The sequence below is a fragment of the Aythya ferina genome (genome assembly GCF_964211825.1).
Source record: "Aythya ferina genome assembly, chromosome: 3".
Lineage (NCBI taxonomy): Eukaryota > Metazoa > Chordata > Aves > Anseriformes > Anatidae > Aythya > Aythya ferina.
The window spans coordinates 32,358,339-32,382,437 of record NC_140298.1 but is presented as its reverse complement, the minus strand read 5'-3'; the positions used below and the strand labels follow the sequence as shown (position 1 = coordinate 32,382,437).

The following is a 24,099-nucleotide window of genomic DNA, read 5'->3' as shown; positions in this document are numbered from 1 at the left end:
CAATCCATGATTTATATTTTTGTTGTGCATTTACTTATACTAATTCAGAAGGCTTGCTTCTCATACCAAAAGCCTTACTACTAATGGTCACATACCTCATCTTCTGATGAGAAAAAAGACACACTACTTAATTGTGCTGAAACATGTGAGATGTGTGACTTACTTGAATTATTCTATATTCAGCTTTTAACATTTAAGACTAACACAAGGGTCCAAATGACTACATTTGAAAATGTAGTCGGTGACTGGGGGCAGGAGGAAGTTTTTTCTCTTGCTTTGAACCCAATGTTTCAGTTATCTGCTCACGAACGCATTACAAATAATCACTACACAGTATTTCTAAAGGTATTTCTATTTTACCTTGGTTTGCCTGGCGCAAGCTGGTGGTAGCAGCATAAACTATCTCAGCAGTCTTCTGTATGTCTGGTACCAAAAGTGTGAGCCCCTCTGGTTCTTGATCAGATGCATCTGGTTTTACTCCAGCTTTAGCTTTATCTTTTTTAGACCTGTTTTTTTTTTTTTTTAGTTAATATTGGAAAAAAAAAAAAAAGATATAGCATGAGAGAAAATTTTTCAACAAATTAGACAGTACTGAGAATGCATGTCAACAAGGAAAATATCAAAGATCAAGCTAAAAGCCAATGTTCTGAAATGGAATGTCTCTATGTATCTCCAGGTTAATCAGGTATCCAGGTTAATTAATCCAGGTTAATGCTGCTTAATGTAGCAATCAGCTGTGACAATACTGAACATACGGTCTTGATTTGACAAACAAAGTACAACTGATATGAAGAGGAAAAATGTGAAGACAAAGCCCATTGTAGAACTGTACTAGTTTCTTGCTACAACCATTTAGTAATTCCGGTAGTTATGCTGCATACTGACTTTATGTTTGCACACTTTCATGAAGTGTTAGAGAAGCTTCCAAAATCAATATAACAAAAATCACGTCATGAATGTGCACTTCATCCACCCACGCAGATCCTGGTGTAAAGTCAATACTTAAATAGATAATACGGTACTTTTTCCTATTCCACAATACACGAACAATTCTCTAAAATACGCTCATGGTAAAATGCTAGGAGATTGATCTTCTAGTCAAAATTCACACTGTGCCTATGAACTACAAGGTAGGCATTACAAGAATTAAAAATGATGTTTCTCTCTCTCTGCAGTTCTCTTCTGGACTATAAAAGATAAGACCTTTTCTTTAATCAAGCAATGTAATGTAGCATAATTCTAAGTCTTACAAATGTAGATGGCTTCTATATTATATATTTATAATTGATGCATTGCAAATTCAAATGTCAATTTAAACACCTTATTATTTTAGAATTTGGGAATTTAAGAGCTAGCACAAATTTACATTGTTATCCTGCAAAACTTATAGAGATTTTTATGCTAACAAGCCTCTCCCCCTCCCCCACTTTCTGTAAAATTTTAACAGCACTTGTTCATTTTAAGATCCAATCAAGATAAATTGCCAAGAAGCACTGGTTTTCTTTCCCATTACCATACCCAGAAGCAAAACCAAGCTATCTATGCAAGAAGAATTAGCAATGCAATGCTTTGATGTTCCAAACTTATATTTTAGCCACTATCAACTACAATATGCTTTCTGTATTTTGATCTAGACTGACATCAGGCATAAATAATGAACTCAATATATGAACATGCATAAATAAAGTACTCAGTAGAGGTGATTATATTAATAATGAACGTCTTTGTACCATACCTACTCAAATGAGAATTGCCTAGAGCACATTAATAACAACCTTCATTACTGCAGCATGGTCCAGTTTCCTTGTTCTAGATTTAATCCAACCTGATGTCAGCCCACTGCTGACTTCAAGCAATACTTAACTTCAAAGTACTCCCAGCTAGGAGGAAAGCATCAAAGCCAAACAGTGCAGAGTTTAAGAAACAGTTGAAGAAAAAGAAGCAGCAGCTGCCTCTCCCATTTACACTTTCCTAAATCCTTATCGCTGTCTTCTCCCTTGGGGAAATCTAGGCTAAGATTTTTTAAATAGCCTATTAAGGTCTGGTATGTATATTTAAGTCCACTAAACCTCAGTGATACCTGACATGACAGTCAGAGATGTGCTACAGCCATCAGTTCCAAGAAAGGTGTATGGATTTAGTACTGCTTGCTATTGATGTAGAATCCTTAAGCTCTTTGCTACAGAACCCTTAGAGAAATTTTGGTTAAAATGAAACGTCAACTGGCTTACAGAAGAGAAAGATGCCTGAAAAGCAATGAAAATGTAATTGGTCCAGATACAGAAAGTGGTATTCATTCTTACAAATTTATTTTCCAGTTATCTTGTAAGGCTTTCATCTGCCCTGTGGTTTTACAATTTAGACTACCAGCTTTTTCCTCCTTCTTAGTCTCAGAAGCAAAACATTAAGGTACTGGTCTCATTAGACAAAATGCTTAAGCACATGCATAAGACCTCCTACAGACATACTGACAGCGAACACATGAGCACACAAAGGATATTTTGACTCTACCTCTGAGGTTAAAAATAAACTTGGTGTGGAAAATATAAAAGTCTATATAGTTTCCATCCAAAGATGGTTATGAAATGGGTGAGACAAACAATCTAAAGCCCTGCAGGCTTCACATACAACTGGTGCACAGAAGAATCTCGGTACACACAGAGAAAGCCTGTGAAGCCTGCTGTGGTCTAGCAGCCTGCTGGATGGATCCTGAGTAATGTGTGTGTACAACACGGCTCTGTCGGGTCTGGTCTTGGAGGTGAGAAGCAGGACTTTCAGGGCCATGCAAACATTACTCCTGAGACAAATCTGCAGCAACACCAAATACGGTATTTTGGTCCCCAAACCTATTTCTTAGCACAATCTGAAACCCATGATATTTTGTATGCTAAAGAGAAAAAAAAAAACACTCTGGTTCATCTCCTGGTTCATTATATTTCATCTCCTCATTCACAGAAGTGATAAGGGCAGTAGGATCCTTCTAGTCTTCCCCGCACTGTAGCAGCCTGCATATAAATTTATGTATGCAGGTAAACTAGCAGCATTATCAAATTCCTGAGCTCCAATTACATGTTTTTCAACGGTATTCCAAAGAAACAAAACCAAATAATATCCATAAATAATAAACTAGGGTAGAAAATATAACCATGTAACTATCTTGCTGTACATATTCTCTATTTTTAGAAAATATTTACAAGTCTTTGTTATACCGTGTATTCCTTTCCTCCAAGATTTTGCGTGGAGCAAAATGTCTCAGTTATTTGATGCAGGCCAAGCCTTTATCTAAATGTTACAATTTTCAGAGTAGAGGAGCAGCCAAGTATTTACTTAGGACTTAAAACCTTCCCTTTGCAGCTTTTCAACCACTGAAGAAATGCAGACAAACTCATGTCAGCTCGTGTTTAAAGGGATGACAGTAACTAATATATTTGCTAGAAGAGACAGCAGTGTACATGCTAATAATTTAAGCCATTAATTTAGCTTGTGCTGGAAGATGACAGCCTTCTTTTCACGCTGTGATAAATGAATAATGAACGATACACTCCCAAGGCAACTTTAATTTTTAAAGCCAATACTTATAGTTACTCACTCATGCCAGGTACTTAGAGGTAAACGTGGTAATATGGAGTGATACATTTATCAAATTATTCACAAAGTAAAGGCAGCGAACCGTTCAGCCCCTCTGTACTGCAGAGATGCTGCTTGTAAGGCAATTCCACTCAGTTTTATGCTGACGGTCACTCTGCTGGGAAAAGGTTTGCAACCATGGCAGCCACCAGCACTATGCCCCCCACCTTCCGTAGGCTTCCACATGCACCAACCATGCATGTTCCTTCCACAGACTCTTAGACCCATCTACTAAAATTAGGCAAAACAAGCAAGGGAATATACCTTTGCAAATAAAGCACTGACAAAAGCAAGCAGCCTCCTCTGAGGTGGCTCCCCACACTCCTTGGAGCTTCAAGCACTGTATTTACAGACACTAAACTGAAGCATTTCAAACCAGTAAAGGCTGCAGGACTGGTCCCTGCAACCAACCATTAAGTCCGAACAGGACCTTGAGAGTGCATCAAAAAAAAGTGACAGAGGCTTTGTCTTTAAAAAATAAAAAAAATAAAAAATACGGATTCTTAGGATCCAATTAGAAAGGAAACTGTTTGCAAAATGCACTGTTACTCAAAGAAGTTCTGCAACGTAACAGTGAAGACAATGAAAAGCCATAGCAAGGAAAATGCCTCATCTACCCTACCTGCCTCATCAAATTTAGGAATGAGCATCTCATACCTAAACGTCTTCTCCATTATCCTGAGGTTTCCTGATTTTCCCATAGTGCTATGGCATTTGAAAGTAAACAAAACCAAATGCTTAACTGGAATCCAAAACCGAACTGTCCCCCTTGATCAAAGTGGACAGTCTTGTTCCAACATGTAAGTGACATTTGGTAGACAAGCAAGTTGCGCTGCTGTTCAGATAAAGGAAAATTTTGTCTTTGAAAGCAGATCCCCTAATTATGTTGTTCTTCTGGCGTTTGACCTAAAAAGGGCAGCAGATTGTCCCATTTAAGAAATTCATGCCAACACTTGCTTATGTTGCTGGCAAACCTTCAGCTAAAAGGCTGAGAATTAAAACCTTCCACCCCAATGACTCCAGGCTGTTCAGGCTGTTGGTGTTTCCATCCTTGTCTCTACCCTGCTTTAAAGACAAACGCTATTATGCTTAAACCACCCAGGGAAAGACAAGGTATTTTTCTGAGCTGATATATCAAAATAACACAAGGAAGTTATATAAATACGTAACTGAACCAATCATAAATTTAAAATAAAATTTATAAGTTATTAAAATAATGCTGATTGTGCCTGAGGAGCTATTCTTAGTTTTCAGATCCTAAGCTAACATTGAAGAACTAGTACCATCATATCTTATTTTGCCGAAGTAAAAAGAGCTTACAAATAGCAATGGTCATGTGCCATTCTGACAAAGAAACTTTTCAGACTTCAGCTTCAGAAAGTGATGTGAGAAGACAGAGGTTTTCATGCTCATTAAATCTGAGGCTGTCCAGCAGATGACCAGATTAACAACAACAACAGAAGTAATCATGGTGGAGAGATTTACACATATATTTATACTGGAAACTGATTACACAGAGGTCAATTATGATTTTCTTTTCTTTTTTCTTTTAAGATTACATATACTGTGATCTACATAATTTTGCCAGCAAAGCACAAGCTGATGTTTCTTGGATTGGTAACCAATATAAAGAAATGTTACTTGTTCTTCCTAATTCTGTTTCTCCCACCATGGGTATTACATGCTTGATATGCAAGACTAGGAATCAAAGTTAAAAAGGACTCCAGAAATTCACAAGCAATTAAGTCCATGGAGTTAAGTTAAGGATGAATATTGTTTCTTTACAAGTCAGCTTGATATTGAAAGCAAGTAACCTGTTAATTCCTGGAGACAGAAAATGATCAAAAGAATGGAAATCTGAATTGCAGCAGAATTTGCTTTTCTAATACCCTCAGTCTGGGCAGAAAAACTTGACTCATCCATTAAAACAAAAACCAACACAAATCCTCAAGTCTGAAAACCAGGAAGGTTGGAGACATCCAGAGATGAAAAGTCAGTTGTGAAATCTGTGCCAACTCCAGCACCTCCCAGAGGCACGAGGAGCTGGGAGGCACACAGCGGCTCCTTGCTTCTGTCAGAGCCAGTCTGTGACTGCTCTGAATTTTCGGTGACTGAACATTTATAGGAAAAAACAATTTGGTGGTACTGGTTGTTACCGAACAGACCAGGAAAAAGATGGCTGGTCTAAATCTTACTATTGTCCAAGATCTATGGCCCAACCAGCCTGAGACAGGTAACAGGTTTAACAAAGCAAAACTACCTTTTTTATGGACTACACCAAAATCATCAAGGAATAAAAGCAGCTACCAATGAGTCTGGGTTCACAGGTTCCCTGAAAGAGAATCTGCTTATTATTGCCTTCATTTTATAAGAGGAGGTACCTAAAAAGTAGTCGATGGTTACCGTAAGACACTGTCCTCATGTCTTTTCTGTCTGTATGGGTTTCCTTGAGAAACAGGCTTGAAAAGTCTGCTGAAGTCCAGAGAACATGCAGAACAAGCCTGTGCAGATGACATTATACTGCATCCCTCATGCAGCTGGATGGCATCACCGCAGAGAAGGGGGACTGAGACACTTCTCCATTTGTTCTCTAATTGCAGTACCAGACTGCGAGAGTGCCTGACAAGAAATGTCAAATGTGAAGTTCCTCAGAAGGCAGTGAAGACCTGAAAAGCCTGGCACGGATGGCTCCAGGGCATCCGTTTGTAACATCAAATCATCTTCATGTGTCCCAGCTCACCTCTGACGTGTGCATTAACAAATTAACTGTTGCAGAGTTGCCATGTGTACAAACAGGCTTTTCACATTTAGCACCAACCAATATCACTAGTCAACAATTCTCAACTGTCACTGTGCAGTTAGGTTTCTCACTACAAGTAACAACTGAATCTTTTACTTTGTGAGAGAACCCAAAAGGCTCCTCTACTAACCAGTCAGCCTCTGATGGGGAATCCATTATCGATGGATAAAGCAGCATAATAGCATATAAAAGAAACCCAGTAAGAACTACCATTTGGTTTCACCTTCCCCAGTTCTATTCTTTACAGAACAGGCACGTGTAAGTGCTTCCAAGGAATGCTCCTGCTTTCAGACTGACAGCAGGAAATACAGAGTCCTGCAAACAAGACATACACCTCCCTAAGAGGGAAAGAAGTTTTAGAAAGATTTGAAGCTCCCAGATCCTTGAGCAGTACTCCTCTTTCTCATCAGCAGAAAATTATTACGCTTACGAGTAAGTAGCATAATAAAACAGAAAATATGCATATTAAACACAAACCTAGATCAAGTATATGTTATGTTCTCACTCTGGACTGCAGGACTGTATATATATTAATGATATGGAACTGAGTTTTCTTTCACTTTTATATTCTTAACACATTAATTATAAAACACAGCCAAGGAAAGGTTAGGGATGACAAAAATGATTACCTCAATCGGTTGGTGTAGGTATCTACACAGGTCTTCATTTTAGCCAACAGGGTCCCAACAGAAGCTTGTGACTCCAGCTGTTCTTCCTCCTCTTCACTGTTTTCTCCAGACAGAGGAAGCAGCAATGGCACCATCGACGTGCAGGACGCAATAGCACGGAGTAATTCTAGCAGCGCGCGGTAGAGAGGAACATGTCGGGCCATATCCAAGACTAAAAGAAAAAACAGTTTACAGAAATTACTAAAATTGAAGATGATCCTTACAACAGATTTTTTTTTTTTTTTAAATAGAAAAGTTAGATTTTAATAATTATTAAAATATTAATGACATTTCATTATAAAACACAATATTTTGTAATAGCCATTTAAAATTATGTTTTAATGGACTTGTCCAGAATAAATTACATAAGATAACTGGAAAACAAAGGTTAGCAAAAGACACAAAAGGACAAAGAAAAAGTGCTAACAAGGTACACAACAGGATTACCACATTCTGTATTAATTTCTAGGAGCTTAATATACAATCCTGGCTCAAGGTGTATGCTGAAATGCCGAACAAACATGTACAGGGGAAAAATTCTAACCTTTTAATCAAAGACAAAGTCAAAAGCCATATGGCGTAGCAGTGTAGCATTTGGTATTCTAATAGTGTAAGCATTAATAAAGTATCATCCATTTTATTTATAATTACCTTCTTTCCTTTGGGAAAATTTGTCTACATTACTGCAAGAATACTTATGGTTGTGAAATAAATGAAGTTATCTTCTAAGAGCTCTAGCTTTTCTCCTTTCAATGGAGAAAGTATCTTAAAAACTACCAGGTATTTCAGAGCGTCGAAAGGTTTTGAAAAAGATGCCTATTTTATCTGCGTACATATGAAGCACAAGCCAGTAAAGATGAGTAAGAAGATATATAAGGTAGGCAGAGTTCACTGTCTTGGCGCTGCTCAGCGTGAGGTATATGCATCACAGCAGTAACTGGGGCACAGGACAGATATCACCTCCAGGACAGACACGCAGCAACACACACGATTCCAATGGATTCTCTACCACCACATTGTTTATTTTGCTTTTCCACTTGCTTGGACAAATATGTAATGGATGTCATTTCAACTGACTTTATATCATTAATAGAAATCCTGAAAACGTAGCAATACGCAGATATTTTAACACAGCTGCTTCCTCTGTCCCTAGGATATACTATTTTTAACCTAACTGCAGAAAAAAAAAAAAAGCCATTGCTCTAGTTCAAAGTCTTTACAAATGACTGAGTTTGATAAAATACATTTCAACTTTTTCCAGAAAAAAATAAAAAAATTAACTGACAACTCACGTTAAGACAGAATGAAGCACAGAAGAACTCTTTAATGTTTCATTTAGCACATCTCACCCTCCAAGCTAAAGCATATCACAAACTTTCATGTCCCATTACTAATCCCTTAGCTCTAAATACAGCATGACGGGACAGGGTAAATAGCCAGCCGCAATTCAACAAGCAAGTCGATCCAGGTTTTAAGGTTTTCTGTCTCTTCTTTGATCTAGTTTGCTATTGGTATTTTGAAACTATTAAAACAGCACAAACTCTCAACTGTGGAGATAATTTTTGTGTTGAGTACAAAGAAATTTACCAAAATAAAACATTAATTTTACAGGTCTGGTATCACGGCTCTAAAAACATCCTGTGCTGAAATAAACCATATAATTTAAATCAACCGTCATGGAACTTAAACACTGGCACTGAAGAAAATCAGTTTCTTCTCTGTCAATTCTTACATTTTATTAGCCGTAAGACGTGCGGCTGCACACACATTCATTCCTTATGCTCAGTGCCTATTCTAGTGAACCCCGATTGCCCACAGAAAAATCCCCACAACGTGTAAAGTGTCCATAAAAGAAGCAGGAACAGGCTTGAGGTGAACAGGTCTGAGATGAGCTGGTGCACCTGATGCCTGGAAAGCTTTTCTTTCTTCCTTTAATTTAAACAAGAAGGTTTCATGAGGCCAGAATAGATCATTTCCAATCCTTCAGTGCTTGCTTGCCTTCTCCTCCTTTGCTGAAAGGCTAGTTACATTCAAAAGTAGTTGTGAGGGAAACCGAACTGGTGTGACTTTAAAACGGAAATGTTTTGCAGAAAGGCAGGAGAGAATTTACTCTTTTAGCAGGTTCAGCTAACACACATTGCTTTGCAATCGTTCCCTTGTGGAACAAATGAAATGCATTCACTTGGTAGTTGTTCCCCCAAAGTAGATTGTTTCAATTGAAACTTTTTTTTTTTAACCTTAATTATTATTATTATTTTACATACTGCATTCTAGACTCTTCTAACTCAATTCCTTGATATCATGTCTTGCATTGCTTTTGTCCAAGGCTTTTATTGTACTTATTAAAGATTATGACCCACGCAAGTATATTTATTTGTCCGAAAGAATTTCCCCTAGACCCCAGTGTAAAGCCAAAAAGAGGAAAAAAATGTCTCTCTCTTAAGATTGGATATCTGGCTAAGTGTAAAACTCACTGTAGAAAGCTGAACATTGGCAAACTTCTGTTTACTATCTTTATTTGGCAGTTCATCTACTCCTTGTGCCTACTTTACTTTCAATTGAAAGCTAACGCCAGACTGACTACAGTATATATTTTCTGCAGATACATCTCTGTTTTCTGAAATAGAAGACTCAAGCATTTTCTAAAATCTCTACGCTTCCAGACTGGGTAGCACTCGGTCTTTAAGTCCTTATGTTTAAGCTGCTGGGACTCTGTGCTGCTGCTTTGCCCAGTGTCTGCCTGCCTGAGCAGCGCTGCTGTTTGCTAACATGCTCACCTCCTCCTGCCTTGCTGCAGGACGGCACCGGCCCGACGTGGAGGCTCAGCAAGTCCCGCAGCTTTCAAACCAAAGTCCTGCAGCACTCGGACTCCAGCATCACCTTTACTTCTTTCAGGGCTTGCAGCAAATTTAGTTAGTTAGGCTTCTATCACACGTCTTCCCTTTAGATAGCATTAGGTATGTATTTGGGGAGAGCATTTCAGAAATATAAAAGATACAGCTTTATAACAAAAGTTATTGGGATCCCATAATGAAGTCCTTTAAAAGAACCACATCAAAATACTAGTAACATGGAGAAAACTATAAAATACAAACCTATTTCTATCAAACAGAAGCAACAGGGAACCTTTAGACTACTGTCCTTACATACAGCTACCTCACCAACTGTGACCACAGCCATTTGAATTTTAAGCAAACATAAACATCAAAGAAGAACAAATGCTAAAAGTTCAATGCTAAATACACTTATTTATTTATTTATTTATTTATTTATTTATTAAGAATGCTATACCTTGGGAACATACTCAACTTTTTCTCTGCCTTACTGAATTGGGCAATGCAAGTGGAGGATAACATTTCATTCATATTAAATAAACACCTTCTTGTGTTGGACTTTCATCACTAAATAAAAACAAGTAATTTTCCTTAGAGAAATGCTAAAATTTGGATAGTATTAGCACCTCTTAAATATGTCAGAATTATTTTTATATGGGTACTGAAGTTGTATAAGAAGGTACTAAAATCGTTTGGTTTATGCTGGCATACCCATAAGCAGACCGAACTGCCAATACACAGCATTCCTAAGAAAATGGAAACAGGAGATCCGAATTCCTGGCTTTGCAATAAGTGACAGATGGATACATTATCCAGGACTCTGCTATCCCAAAGTCAAAACAGTTACTGAATAACGACAAGTATCTGTTCTGGACAGCAGCCTGTACAGTGCCCTCAGCCCCTGCACTGAGTGCAGCTGGACCTGCCAGGATGCTGGGCACACACAAACCCCGCACCCTTTCGCTTCTGCCCACCTCGGTGCTGTCTGAGGTCTCTGGCTGCACACGGCTGTGAGCTGCTGAGGAACATGCGAGTCCCAGAACCAAGCCGCATGTTTACGCCAAAACAGAGGCGTAAGAGATTTCTTTAGAGAGCAGAAGGGCAACACCACCGTGAGGTGGATCACAAAGTGATGAGAGCAGCGCTCATGGAGGCTGGACTCATGGTGGTGCCACAAACAGCAGATGTAAAGGGAAGTGACAGCAGCATCTTTATTACCAAGGTTGTCCTATTCATTGCAGAAATGAACAGACGTTCAAAAACCAATGTTTTATTGTCCTTGATAATTAGCAGTAAGCTCACTATAGCTTTTCTGGACAATAGGCAGTATGCACCTGAGGAGATCGGAGATCAGTGATCTCCTCCTCCTTGGACACCTTCAAAGGCCACCTGGATGTGGTTGTGGGCAGCCTCCTCTGGGTGTCCCTGCTTGAGCAGGGCTTGGACCAGGTGCCTCCAGAGGGCCCTGCCAAGCTCAGCCGTTCTGCGATGCTGTGATCTATCCTCTCAATTCACATCAAAAAAGCATCTCAGGTCTAAACTTGCTTTTTTTTTTCTTGCATTTAGGAAAAGCAGAAATCTCAGTCAGGTCAGTGCTACTTACTAAGTCAGGTAGGGATGGCAAACATCTGGAAAGCACCTCATGCTTCAGAGGGACAAGGTCCTTTTGAAAGATGCAGACTTTACGAAATGCCTAAAGGTCATGAGATACCATGGCACCGATCACATTTTTGAGAAGTTCCACAGAGTCTAGTTACCCCCAGGGAATAACTGAGCAATTTCAAACCTTAGCTGTGATCTCAAAAAACATTTTGATTGCTTTCCACGCCTCTATTTATTCATCACCAATGCAGACCTGTTTCTTAAAAAGCCCATTCATACACAATTTTAGCCTTGGTATATAAAAAAGCACATGAGAGCAGGTAGTTTCATAGGATCAAGGTATTGCCTTAAATGGCATAAATATCTGTAACAAGATAATGCCCCAACTGAGTCTAATGCATTTGCTTTCTTTTAATATTATACAATATTCAAACAGAGAATAGCCAGGCCTAATGGCCCATTAAATAGATAATACTGAGCAGCAATAAATTTTTCTGCAATTCATTTAACATCCTCAGTACAACTTAACTGGGTATGAATAAGATTATAATACTTATTTCCATTGCAATGGACATTTAAAACATAACACCGAGAATAAACATTTATCTTAAAATACAAGGAAACCATTAATATAGCATATCCACTACATCAAAAAGTCTCCACACTTTACAGCAGACTGAAGAAACCAATAGAGAAGAATAATTTCTAGGAAAATGATGAAAAGTTCTGCTTTACTTGCCTCTAATGTGAAGGCATTCCCGCTGCTTGTTAGCACGACTCACCTACGAATTCCTATCTTGAAGTGCTTGCAAACATCACGTTTGCATGAGGCAAAACAAACGCTTTAGAAAAACAATAGCCACTTGAAAAAAACACACAAGAACAACCCCAAACCAGTTGTAAATACAGCACACACTGACAAATACGTATGATCCTGGCCTTTGTACTATCAGGGAATTTGCACATAGCTGTTCCTAATCCATCCTCTGTACTTCATTTCTCATTTATTCGACTTGCTTCATTTCAGGACTTGTCTTAAATTTCAATTGAACCCCACAAAAGTATGACTTTCTCCAACTACTTTTTGTATGTGCAGTTTCTTTTTACTTTTGAACAAAGCACATGACCGCTTTTCTGCCTTTGTTGAAGGAAATGATGGTGTGCTGGCAGCCACCACAGAAGGCACCACTGGAAAACTCCTTCCAATTTACAGCCATTTCTTTTGTTCTCTTGAAGAGCTCTGCCATGCAGACATGAGAGGCATGGTCATGAATGCACATCTAAAAATAAACCATTGAAAAGAAAAAGGCATTCTATAGAGAATGCACGATCTAGAAACAAGAAACAAAGTTAAACTTAAAATTTCCTGCAAATGGTTACAAGTATGGCTTAGACTTAATAGATCAGAAAAGCGGGGAAAACAGTTTAAAACTTTAACAAATTGATTTCTACAATCCAAGATAAATTTGAATTCTGATTCTGCAATAACACTCATCTCCCATGCCAAGAGGTTTGCTTCTTGCATGGGGCACAGTTTCCAGTGACCCAAGAATCTATTTCCTGGTTTGGTTTGGATCTACTTTTCTCCTTTTTCAATTAGACTTTATATCTTCCTAGAAAGATGAAGTGTTTTTGTTGTTCTTTTTTTAGTGTTTGTCAAATCCTGCATCTATTTTAAGTAATGTGAAAGAAAACCAGTAACAGTTACATAGAGAAACTCATCTATTTACATCATACAAAAATGCTGAAAACTTTCTACAGTGTAACTGAACCTCCCCTGCAAAAAACAAAAACAAGCAAATACCTTTGTATTCCAAGAATCTTGTATTTTTACAGTAGTAAAGTTTAAAAGACTCTGGTCACAAAAATTTAAAAAGCTGAAAGTAAATAAGACATTCTCTTTATGATTCCACTTATTACAAACTTTAAGTCCAGTGTTAAGATCATGACTGCAGTACAACACGCGCCTGCCACTGTTTTTTTTAATTGCCAAATCATTTACAAGTAGCTCTTAAAGTTCTTTCAATTTTATACCATTCCTAAAATATGCTTAGTAATTAGCAAGGATGTATTTTTGATGCTACAGTATGTTATTCAAACCTAAAAACCACAGCTGTGATTAAATTGAAGATTTCAGGATCTCATTCTCCTATTAAAGACTTTCAGTAGCAAAAAACACCACTGCTCAAAAATGCCACACAAAGGAAACACTAATTTTGTACTTGTAATTAAAACCATCAGACACAGCCTCGTGGCCACAGGTACTGCCAAACGTACGTATGAGACACGGTGTTTCCAACAGGGCCCCTCTTCTTCCTCCTCTTTCTAAATATTTTACAAGTGCAGGCATCCCTCAGCCCCCTTTGCTGCATCTTCTCAAACATATGATCTATGAATGCAGTCCACGCTGCAGGCGATAGTGTCAGTTCCAAATGCATCATGCTCTACTGCCTCTTGATTTTCTGTTTCACAATCAACCCAGTGCAAGCATCTTTTATAATAGGCCTAATTAGCACCCTATGTTCTGCTCCATTTTCATAGAAAAAAAAGGATTGCCTGCAGAATGCTTCAAAATCAGAGATCTTTAAGAAATCATTAGCCTTAGGGCAAAAATAAAACCAAAGTTTTCTAAATATTGTCATCTTGTAATCATTTAATTAGCCTGACTTTTTCTTCACTTTTCATGGTAGGAACGACACAAACATTTTCACAGAACCATTTTTGATTATATATTTTAACAAAGGCATCAGAAAAGCCTAGTCCTTTTGCAACAGGAGGAGGGGTTAAACCTCATTTTGGACGGAGTTATAAACCCTGTTGCCAGAGCAGAGTAAAACAATGCAAGAAGGGGGCAAGTGGGTGGGTGTCTCCCAGCACGTGCAGTGTCAGGCTCCAGGTTGATTATGATTATTATTCTGATCCAGCCCTAAGTCCTTGCTCCTATGGTGTCATCAGCAGCAAGCTCATTAGTTGTCCAAAAAAAAAAAAAAAAAAAAAAATCACATCAAATGTCAGAAAATGGAAAGAGAAATTAGAAATTAGTTATTGGGACTGCGTTCAATCAATAGTATGACTTCCACACCATGTGCTTTTTCCCTTGTCTCAAAAAGACAGGACAGAACTGGCAAAGGGAGGAGAGGCGACTGAACAATTGAGCTTCTGTGCTATGTAAAATGAAACAAATGAAGACTTGGCAGCCTCAGTGACTAATGAACTGAATGATAAAGTTTTTCTAAGTTATTAGTAAAAAACAAAAACAAAACAAAAAAAACCCACCATGAATAGGGCTGATTGGTGCATTAAAAGGACGAGGCATGCCATTAAAAGACTCTGAATTGTGAAAGAGCAGCGGGATGCATTACACGGTGCATCGCTGTTGAGCTTTGCACTAAATGCTATGGCATCAAATATTGTTACAGGTTCAAAAGTAATTGGGTAAATTCATGTAGGAACAGCACACCGAGGACTAAATGAGGTGACACAAGCCCTGGCAATGCAGCAGGAATAGCAGGGCAGCACCGGTATTTCAGCCCCACTCCTGTAGTTCTCCCGTAGGCAACTGTTATTATCCCCTAGTGGTGATAAAAATAAAAGGCTAACAAACGTGGGCTGTCTTGGCACTGCTGCTCTTATAAGCTTCTTCTAGGAAATGTGGAAAACCCAACACGTTAACTGCAGTGAAAAAGGAAACAGTGTATTTCAATTACAGAGGCAACATGCATTGCTCAAGTCGGTCAGTCATCTCGAGTTAGTGCAGGAACGCTGCTCAAGGGAGCAGACCATTGCTCTTAACTATTTCTGCTTCACTTAACTTCACCAAAATCAAATATGCTTTAAAAATAAGTATTTTCAGGAAAGTTTTGTTTACTAGTGAAGTTGAGCAATGTTACTCACTTAAAACTTGTAATAATCCATGAACCCAGAAGAAAACCCCACCACCTTTGCCAGAAGCATGAGGCATTATTTCATGAAGCCAGCGCGTACAGCTGAGTAAACAGACACGATTTCCTGTGTTTTGAAAGGAGCAGGAAAAAGAAGCCCAACTGATATGAACGATATAAAAGAGAATCTCAGCTTTTAAAGCATAAGCGGCTACTAAAACCATGCGTTATCTACAGAACTGAAGATATGACAACTTCCATGCCACACTCACATCCCAGATAATTGAACCCATTAGAGATACTCCCCTCTGCCATTCATACTTCAGTCTTAAAAAGGCAGTCAAGTTAACGGAGGGATGTTTCTTGGGGGCTACAGAGCCACCTAACATGGCTAGTGGGGAACATATTACCATGTAAGAATAATTAATGAAAGCTAAAATTGAAACATTCCACATGCAATTTTGTTTTAGCTTTCATTTTTTGTTTGCTTGCTGTGTTTTAAATGGTGCAGTAAAGCATCAGTGTAGGAGGGATTTAACCAAAGTACTGCAGAGGAAATTCCTCCTGCCACTAGATCCAGCACTCCAGCTTCCAAAAATCTCCCCTCCCAAAGATCGCTGGATTTACCCAATATCAGTTCTTTAAAAACCAACAAAATACGAAGAAAAGCAAGTAAAGGACAAAGCTTTAACCAAACGATGTTTGCATCCAAATCCAGAAAACAAATATAAGGAAGCATCAATGTAAAGCTGCAGGATAGCTTTAGATTATCCAACAAACATACACAAGGAGATATTATCAGCAATGAAAAAAGAAAAATAAAAGACAGGAGGAAATATATATAACGGCAACCAGTGAGTGCTTGAGAATGAGGGTTTTTTGCCTGGTATAGGATGAAAAAAACCTCCAGTATTAATACACCTCTTTGCTATGGCTTTAATAAGATTAAAAGGACCAATAATTTATATTTGAAGTAGACATAATGAAATAAATCTAGTACTAGAGGTAAGCTAAAAGCATAAAATTAATTTTCCACTTAACCAAGGAGGTAAGAAAAACATTTTTCCTAAGAGAAATTACCTGGCTTAAACAAATAGCCTGTGGACTGAAACTTTCTTGACAAATAACTAAGTAAATAAATAAAAATCAATAAAAGCCACCCCACGTTAAGCCTGTTCGAGTTCTTGCTCAAATTCTTGCTCTTACACAGTAACTGTATTTGTTGGCCCGTTCATTTGCTGCCAGCCCAGATGTCATTGAGAGTCTGTTAGTAGAGCACAAAATACATGCTTCCCCCCTTTTGAATTCCTAAATCATAAACCATTGAGTTAAGCAAGATAACTGAAGCTAATTCTCAAGTGCTGAAGCTAATTCTCAAGTGCAGGCACTCCGCAGAGATGAAAGCAAAGGTATTACTGCTCTGACAACACAAAGCATGATTTTTGAGGAAGTTAATCTGGCTTTCATCATCCCTGCGCTGGGAGAAGGAATAGTGATTTCACTATTTTTGGCAAGACGAGTGGGCAAGCAGCCACCTTGAAATGGTCCTCAGTCTGACTGTTACCCCTTCCAGCCCATAAAACAGTCACTAGTATTGTAGGGTAAGATGGAAATTGAAAATTAGATGGAAATCTGCCATTTCATAGCACATGCTGCAGAAATCAACGTGGAAATTCAAAATTAGATAGTGAAGGATTATATTTTTTTCTTTTTTAAAGACATTACTTCAGCAGATGGAGAAAGGCCAAGACTCAGGTCTTCTCTTCAAACTCCTAGACCATCAGCAGAGGACAGCAACATTCCCATTGGGATGAAGTGAAGTGTAGTTTCCGTGCTTCACAGCAAACTTTCTGTACGATTGGGCACACCTACCAGATCGTGCCTTTGGGTGGCAGCAAGGAGACTGCTTTATTCTGCCTTAAATATCTAAACATTTTGCTTGGCCATGATGGCAAGAGCCTTTGCATATCATCCCCTAACTCAAAAACAATCAACATATGCTTTTGTTAATGAAGAATGCTAGCCTGAGGTTGTCCTCAGAGAGGACCTGAAGATATGAGCACTTTTAAAAACCCAGAGTATGTGTGTTGAAGTAAGCTATCATAGATCAACTCGTCTTCTAGACTAACTGCTTCAGCTACAGAGATGTTTCCTGTGACCTCCACTCAATACTACAAATAGACTCAGATTAAGAAAAGAGGTACTATGAAAGTGCCTGCATATGACTATAGGAAACTCCAGATATGCTTATAACATTTTATTTTTAAAAAGAGGAGAGAAAACGAGACCACACACGAAGTACAGCTGTGACAGTGAGACTTACTGCCTGGAATAATCAAGACCTATCACTTCACCAAACAAATGAGACTTTCAACTGCTGAAATGAAAGCCAGCACTCAGTGTTGCACTACGTTCCTCTTCAAATGCACGCTGAGCCACGTGCCTCTGAACTGTTAAAACTCTGCCCTTTGAGTACAGCGAACTATTTCTCAGGAAAGCTGAAGTAAAATACCTAAAACTAACCATGGCAAGCTGCTCTGTACATCAACAGAAAGAAAGGGATGGCTAATTTGGTCAAGAAACCTTGTTCAATTATGCTATGTGATTGATTAAGCCACTAATATAGGAAAAAAAAAATCACATTAAAAATGCATTATTTCCTGTCCTTTGGGGAGGCTCTTGCGCATACCACAATGGCCCAGTAAGCAATAACGAACAGAACAGGATGAAAATAAACTGAAGGAAGTGGCCCCAACATTTCTGCAGTATCATATGCAACTACAGGACACTAGCGTGATGTAGTCGTCTGATGCAATGGTCTCTTTTCAAAAAAGCACTGAGGCTGTAGGTGATGAAAGGCATCTTAATTCTTAATGCCTCCAGTAAAAATCTGTGAATGTGTTGGCAGCACGTGGCAGACGGCAGAGCAATCTATTCCAGACAGCCAGCACTCGTACTCCCAGCCACATTTACCAGCTCTAAATGAAACCACTGGAGGTGTTCAGACTGAAGTAAAATTAGAAAAAATGGGAGCCCCAATAATAGTTACCATGGAAATTTTGAAAGATGCGATGTTGTACCTCAAATTTTAAAGCTCTTGTCAAATGTCTTTACCAATTGCAGTGCTGAAGGATAACATTTAGCAGTCAGAGGCTCCCAGTCTTCTCCCATAGGCAGGGATATACCAACCAGTTTGGGCTTCCAATTAATGAAGTGGAAACAAGAAATTGCTGGATTAAACACTCATGGGCCTTAGTAATGAGATAAGATGGACCAGGAAAGCTTAGGGATAGACTCCCTCCACTTTAAACAAGGCAGAAACTTTCCTGCCATATCCCTTGAACAGTCTCATCAGTGACCTGTATCAGGTTTTGTAAATTAAGCAGGTATCACAAGCTAGTGAAGAGAGAATTTCATGGAACATTTACAGCCAAAACCAAATACTTTTACACACAACAGCCCCTACCTTTTATTTCTCAAGTGAATAACCCAAAACAAAAATACAGAAACTAACTTCAGTAATGAAATGAACACCAGCTGCATCACAAGTATGATTTGTTAGCTTCTACACATCTTTCTATCAAGGAAGCTTATTAAAAAAGATAACTCATCTTTGGAAGGCAAACACCACAATTTAGTTTCCTTTTACATAAAACATATTGCACAGCAGAGTGCAAGGCATCAAGGTCTGCCAGAAAAATATACCGCACATTAGTACCAGAAGAGTAATGTTTAAGCAGATCCAAAGGGGATATAAAAAAAAATTACAGGTTCTTGGCAGACAGATACAGATCCGTAAGTAGTCTGTTGCTTGTGCTTCAAGACAATCATACTATCCTGTAACCACAGAGGTCCAGAACTTCATATTGGTCTCCAAATGAGAAAGCAACCTTGTTTACTTATGCTATCAGGATTGTCCTGTAAAGAACCTTCAGGAACTTAAGTCATCATTTGGAAAAAACTTTGTGATTTAAGGCACACAAAAATAGACAAAAAAACAAACCAAACCAACAGTGAATTCCAGAGAACTGTTTTTCTGAAAATTACTCCACAGAAATTAGGCAGCAAATAGATAGGCAAAAAGCAGAAAGAAGAACAAGGTGTGATGTGAGAAGCCCCACTGAAATCCAGCCTTAACCCCTTCTATCTCTCACCTGTTAAGTTTTCAACCATTTTGCCCACAAAACTCCCTTCCTTGTGGAAAATCTAACATGTACTTTAATTCACTGTGATCAAGTGAGTGGGGCCAGAGGTTGCAAGTTAGTTTGAAGTATGTTCCACATATACAGCTGCAGAAGTCATCAGCAGCTGTGTAAATCAGTGCAGAGCTCTCTAGTTAATGGTCTGATGTTCAAAAGCAATCTACAACAATGTGCAGTACTGGAACAGATAAAGATTGAAGTAGAAGTTACAACTGGTCAGTGATCTTTGCTAAATAATAATTTATTGGGAAAAAAAAATCTAATTAGCTCTTTGGAGCTAGTAAGATTTAGTCTTCAAACGACTAAGTGTCTTATTTGCCACACAATCCAGTACCTAATTAGAAACGAAAGCCAGGATACGCTGTTCCTCGTAACAGTTACATCTCTAATTCTCAATACCATGTTTTGATACATACTTCTTAATGACTCCCCATAAATTACAATAACGTTCTGCAACACAGATGAGTTAGAAAAACAACTTTACATTTTTTCCTTTCATAAATATTGGATATTATTAAGCATTCAAGTGAATAATCAGTTCTGATACTTTCAGAAATATCTGTTCATGAAGTGCTACTTCAAAAGCACTATCTACTACAAAATAACCTGATACTTTAAGTGCTTTTAAAAGACAGTAAGCATACGTTCATATTCTTTTGCAAGAGAAAATAAGAGATTTCATGAGGAGCGTATCATGGTCTTGTTGCAAAACCATTTACAAGTACAGATGAAAAATCAGAGGAAAGAGATGCAGCAAGAGGTGCTGTGACTGGTGGTATCTTCCAGATTTTTTTATTTTTTTATTTTTTAGTAAGAGCAGTCATCCGGAAACTCATATGGACAAGATTTGTTCTTACTTACCAGGGGAAATGCTTTAAGGCCTTTGGAGAAAGAGGAATTTGTTTTGGTACTGTTGTTCTCTGCTGGACTAGGATCAGTTCTCACTGCTCTCCTGGCTTGCCCATGAGGAGGGACCAATATTCACTTAAGATTCCTCTAACACAACAAAATTTATGAACATGACAGCTGAAAAATTTGGTACTTGAAAGCCTTAATTATCCTCCAGAAGCATGCAGCCTACACTCAAACCAATTTGAAGAAACAGTCCCCGATACTTTTCACAAAAAAAAAGTCTGGAGCAGCAAAGAACAGCCCTGAATCATCACTGAAGCATCTTAAAATTAACTAATCGCTTTTTGAAGGTATAAGAGATTCTTTTTGATATCGGCAAAGATAAAAATGAAGATGCCTGATGTCCTATGTGAGACGAGAAACAACAAAAAACCTTGTCTTTTCTCCATCATTTCTTTCCACCACATCCAGACCATGCCTGGGGCTGAAACCCTCACCCCTACCCTCAGTAGCATTCATCAGTCACTGACTCCTGAGTTGTTTCCATTCATCAAGAGAGCGATTAAAATAGTTCCCCCCAACCTAATATGGGACATATCACTTGACACCCTCCAAAGGCAGGCTGGCTGAGCTAGCAAACTTACCACTTGATAAAATACTGGTATCCATTCTGACCATATTCACAGACAGCAAAGCAGCAGTTGATCTTGACTGCTGCTAAGAGAAGTTGCTGTCAAAAAAGGCTGTGACAGAAGAACTGGTATTACTGCCAGGGTCAAACTACTTTGGGTGGCATTTATAAAGCTTTAATTGCTTTCTTAATAACGAACTATTTTGAAGCAAGCGTAAGAGATTACAACAAACAAATTTCTGGTGAGTGAAGACTGATACGTGGGAACAAACTAGAAGAATTTATGTAGTTCGCTCCGAGAGAATTCTGTATTTTTCCAAGGATATTCTCAGTCAGTAACTAAGTTATGAGCTCAGAAAAAAAAAGTCATTGAAGTTCCTCAGTCAGAAGGAAAATTATTACAAGATGTAGATGCATAGGTGAAGCGTAAACATCATCCAATCAGTGGTAAGAGGAAACACATGAAAGAGCTGAGAATGAGAACAATAAGGAATCTAAAAGCAACCTGCACTGCTACGGACGCAGGACCTGAGTTCTTTTTTTCTCAACAGGGTAAATAAAGACTTGGAAAACTGGCTCAAACTAACGACACCATCCATCGCTGCTGACTCAAAGGCATTGCTTGTCACCTGCATCATAAAAAATAAGCTAGGAACTCCCACAAAATAAATAAAAAAAACACACAACAGTAGCTATGGGTAGTTCTCATGAGAATTAAAAAAAACAAAACCCCCAAAACCTAAGGAAGGAGGATGAAGTGGCATGGATAGCCCCTTCTAGCTCACGTTAGGCTAACCAGTTCATCTTAATTATTGCATCTCCCAACAGACATAACTTTGCTCTGTTGTTCTGCAATTTAAACTGAAAAAGTATCAGATCTCATAACTGCCTATGGAGTTTGTGGAGGTCATCACAGAAGAAAACCACAACGCGCTGCCTACTGGATGCGTTTGCTGCTGCATTTCAAGCATTTTCCTGCATCTTAGGGAAAACATGGAACAACTACAAGAGAAAACAATCTTCAAGGATAAATGATGTATGAATGATCTTTTGGATTTTGTTACAGCTTTTTAACCTAAACAGATTTTTAAGTCTAGACATTTTTAATTTTTTTTTTCTTTCCATTTTCTCCTTCAAATTTTTCTTTACATTTTGCTATAATTAGCAATCTTCTACAGAGCATTTGCTCTCTGTAAAGGCAACAATATCTGACTCAAAATATGCATTTTTAATGAAGATACGGCATACAGGATTATCTTAGGGTACATGAACAACAAAATTACATTAATCCATAAAAATGCATGCGGAAAAAAAGAAAAATTGTACCTTGGTTAAGAGTACTTGTTTCTTTTGTAAGTGTGATGTTATGGGTGTGACACATTACCCACAGCAGCAGTGTATAGCAGGATAATGATCCTCTAAAGTCCAAGACTGTAAATCATTGAATCTATACCACTGAGTCTTTACAAGACGGCCTGGCAACCCCCTCTTGTAGTGTGAGTATCTTTAAAATATGACATATATTTGTATTGCCTGAGGTCTATTTCCATGCAATACAAATGCTCAAACATCAGCAGTAATGAACAGAATGACCTCTAATCAACAGAATTTGCTCTGCTCTGGGATGCTACATAAATTAGACGCCAAAAGTCTTACCAAGTGCTTTAAAGCTTTGCCTAAATGGAAATAACAATTCAATTTAGTGTATTTCTGGATACCAAACCCAATTAGTATGTAATTTAATGTTCACCCCAAAACAGGTGCTTTTATTACCGACTCACATAAGATGTACTGACTCTAATGCTACTTTATGAAAAATATCTCCCCGATCTTCCAGATACAATCAAATCTGATGCATAAATCAAGGCCGTTTCAAATCAAGCCTGTATTACTCACTCGAGTCCACATGAAAAATCCCACGTGAAATTTTCTCTTCCCATTGAAGATGCATTGTAGCTATAAGGAAATTATTTGTAAATACCAGCTTTCACCCCATACAGATGAACTCCTCAAGGTTCCTGTAATTAAGAAACGTTAGCACTGACACTTTTTTCTTCTTCTTTTTTCCCCTTGAAACAGCAACTCTTTGACAGCACTGACAACTGAAGCAGCTACTGCCCCGTCCCTCTTACTGTGCTGTTGAACTATTTTTGGCTGGGTCTGTTCTCCAAACCATGACATTTCTGCACAGACACGCACCTCAATACAAAGGAAGGATGGACGGGCCATCAAACCAAGGTCCAAGCGAATGCTGGATCTGAATCAGTGTGCAGGAGCTGTCACTCCCCCTCGACTGCTTGCAGAGAGAGCCTAAAGAGATTTGTTTCCCCGGGTTTGTGCAGCCCCTGAAGTGTCAGCTGCATCACAACTCTTTAAACGGAAGACTGATATGAGAGCTCAACCATGGCAAAAACCAGGCCAAGAAATACTTTGTGAGTCTTTTGCTGTTCTCTGTGGATACGTCTTAATTAGCTGGTTATTGGCAGTGCAGCTGCTGAATTTACTTCGTTGTCACCATTTACACTTGACAATATTGCACAAAATTCTTCTGCTGACCTTGAATCCTTTAAACCAAGTCATATTAAATTGACAAGGTGACAGATTCTTACCCTCCAAGTAGATCATTAATCTTTAAATAAAAGATGCACATTGCACAGTTTCTCTGCTTTCACAACAGGTTTGGTTTTTAACATGTGAGGGTTAATGTGGTATAATGGCTTAAATATTAAATTAGTTAGGTGCTCTCAGCAACATGAACGGTCAGAACACACAGGTGAAATTTTCCTCATCTTTCAATCTCTAAATGGATCTCAAAGAATACAGAAATATGTTCAAGAAACATTGACAGGAAACAATTCCAGGAACAACTGAAGCTGCAGCAGGCTTTCAGAATACAGCTTAAAAGGCAAGCCGATATATACATACTAGAATATATTTTAAAGAAGCTCTGCTGGAGAGATTGAAACTAATACTTTAAACCTTTCATCTAGAGTCAAACAGTT

General features: G+C 38.4%; 1 protein-coding gene across 6 annotated transcripts in view; it reads right to left on the bottom strand.

The window, feature by feature from the left end:
* Positions 1–24,099, bottom strand: part of BIRC6 (baculoviral IAP repeat containing 6) — a 174,718-nt gene that overhangs the window by 15,410 nt on the left and 135,209 nt on the right. For all 6 annotated transcript variants that reach the window (XM_084512709.1, XM_084512713.1, XM_084512711.1 and 3 more), the window contains 2 exons: positions 7,057–7,267; positions 361–506 (listed from right to left, as the gene is read on the bottom strand). In XM_084512709.1, coding sequence (XP_084368835.1) covers positions 361–506; positions 7,057–7,267 — 357 coding nt within the window. The remainder of the gene's footprint in view (positions 1–360; positions 507–7,056; positions 7,268–24,099) is intronic.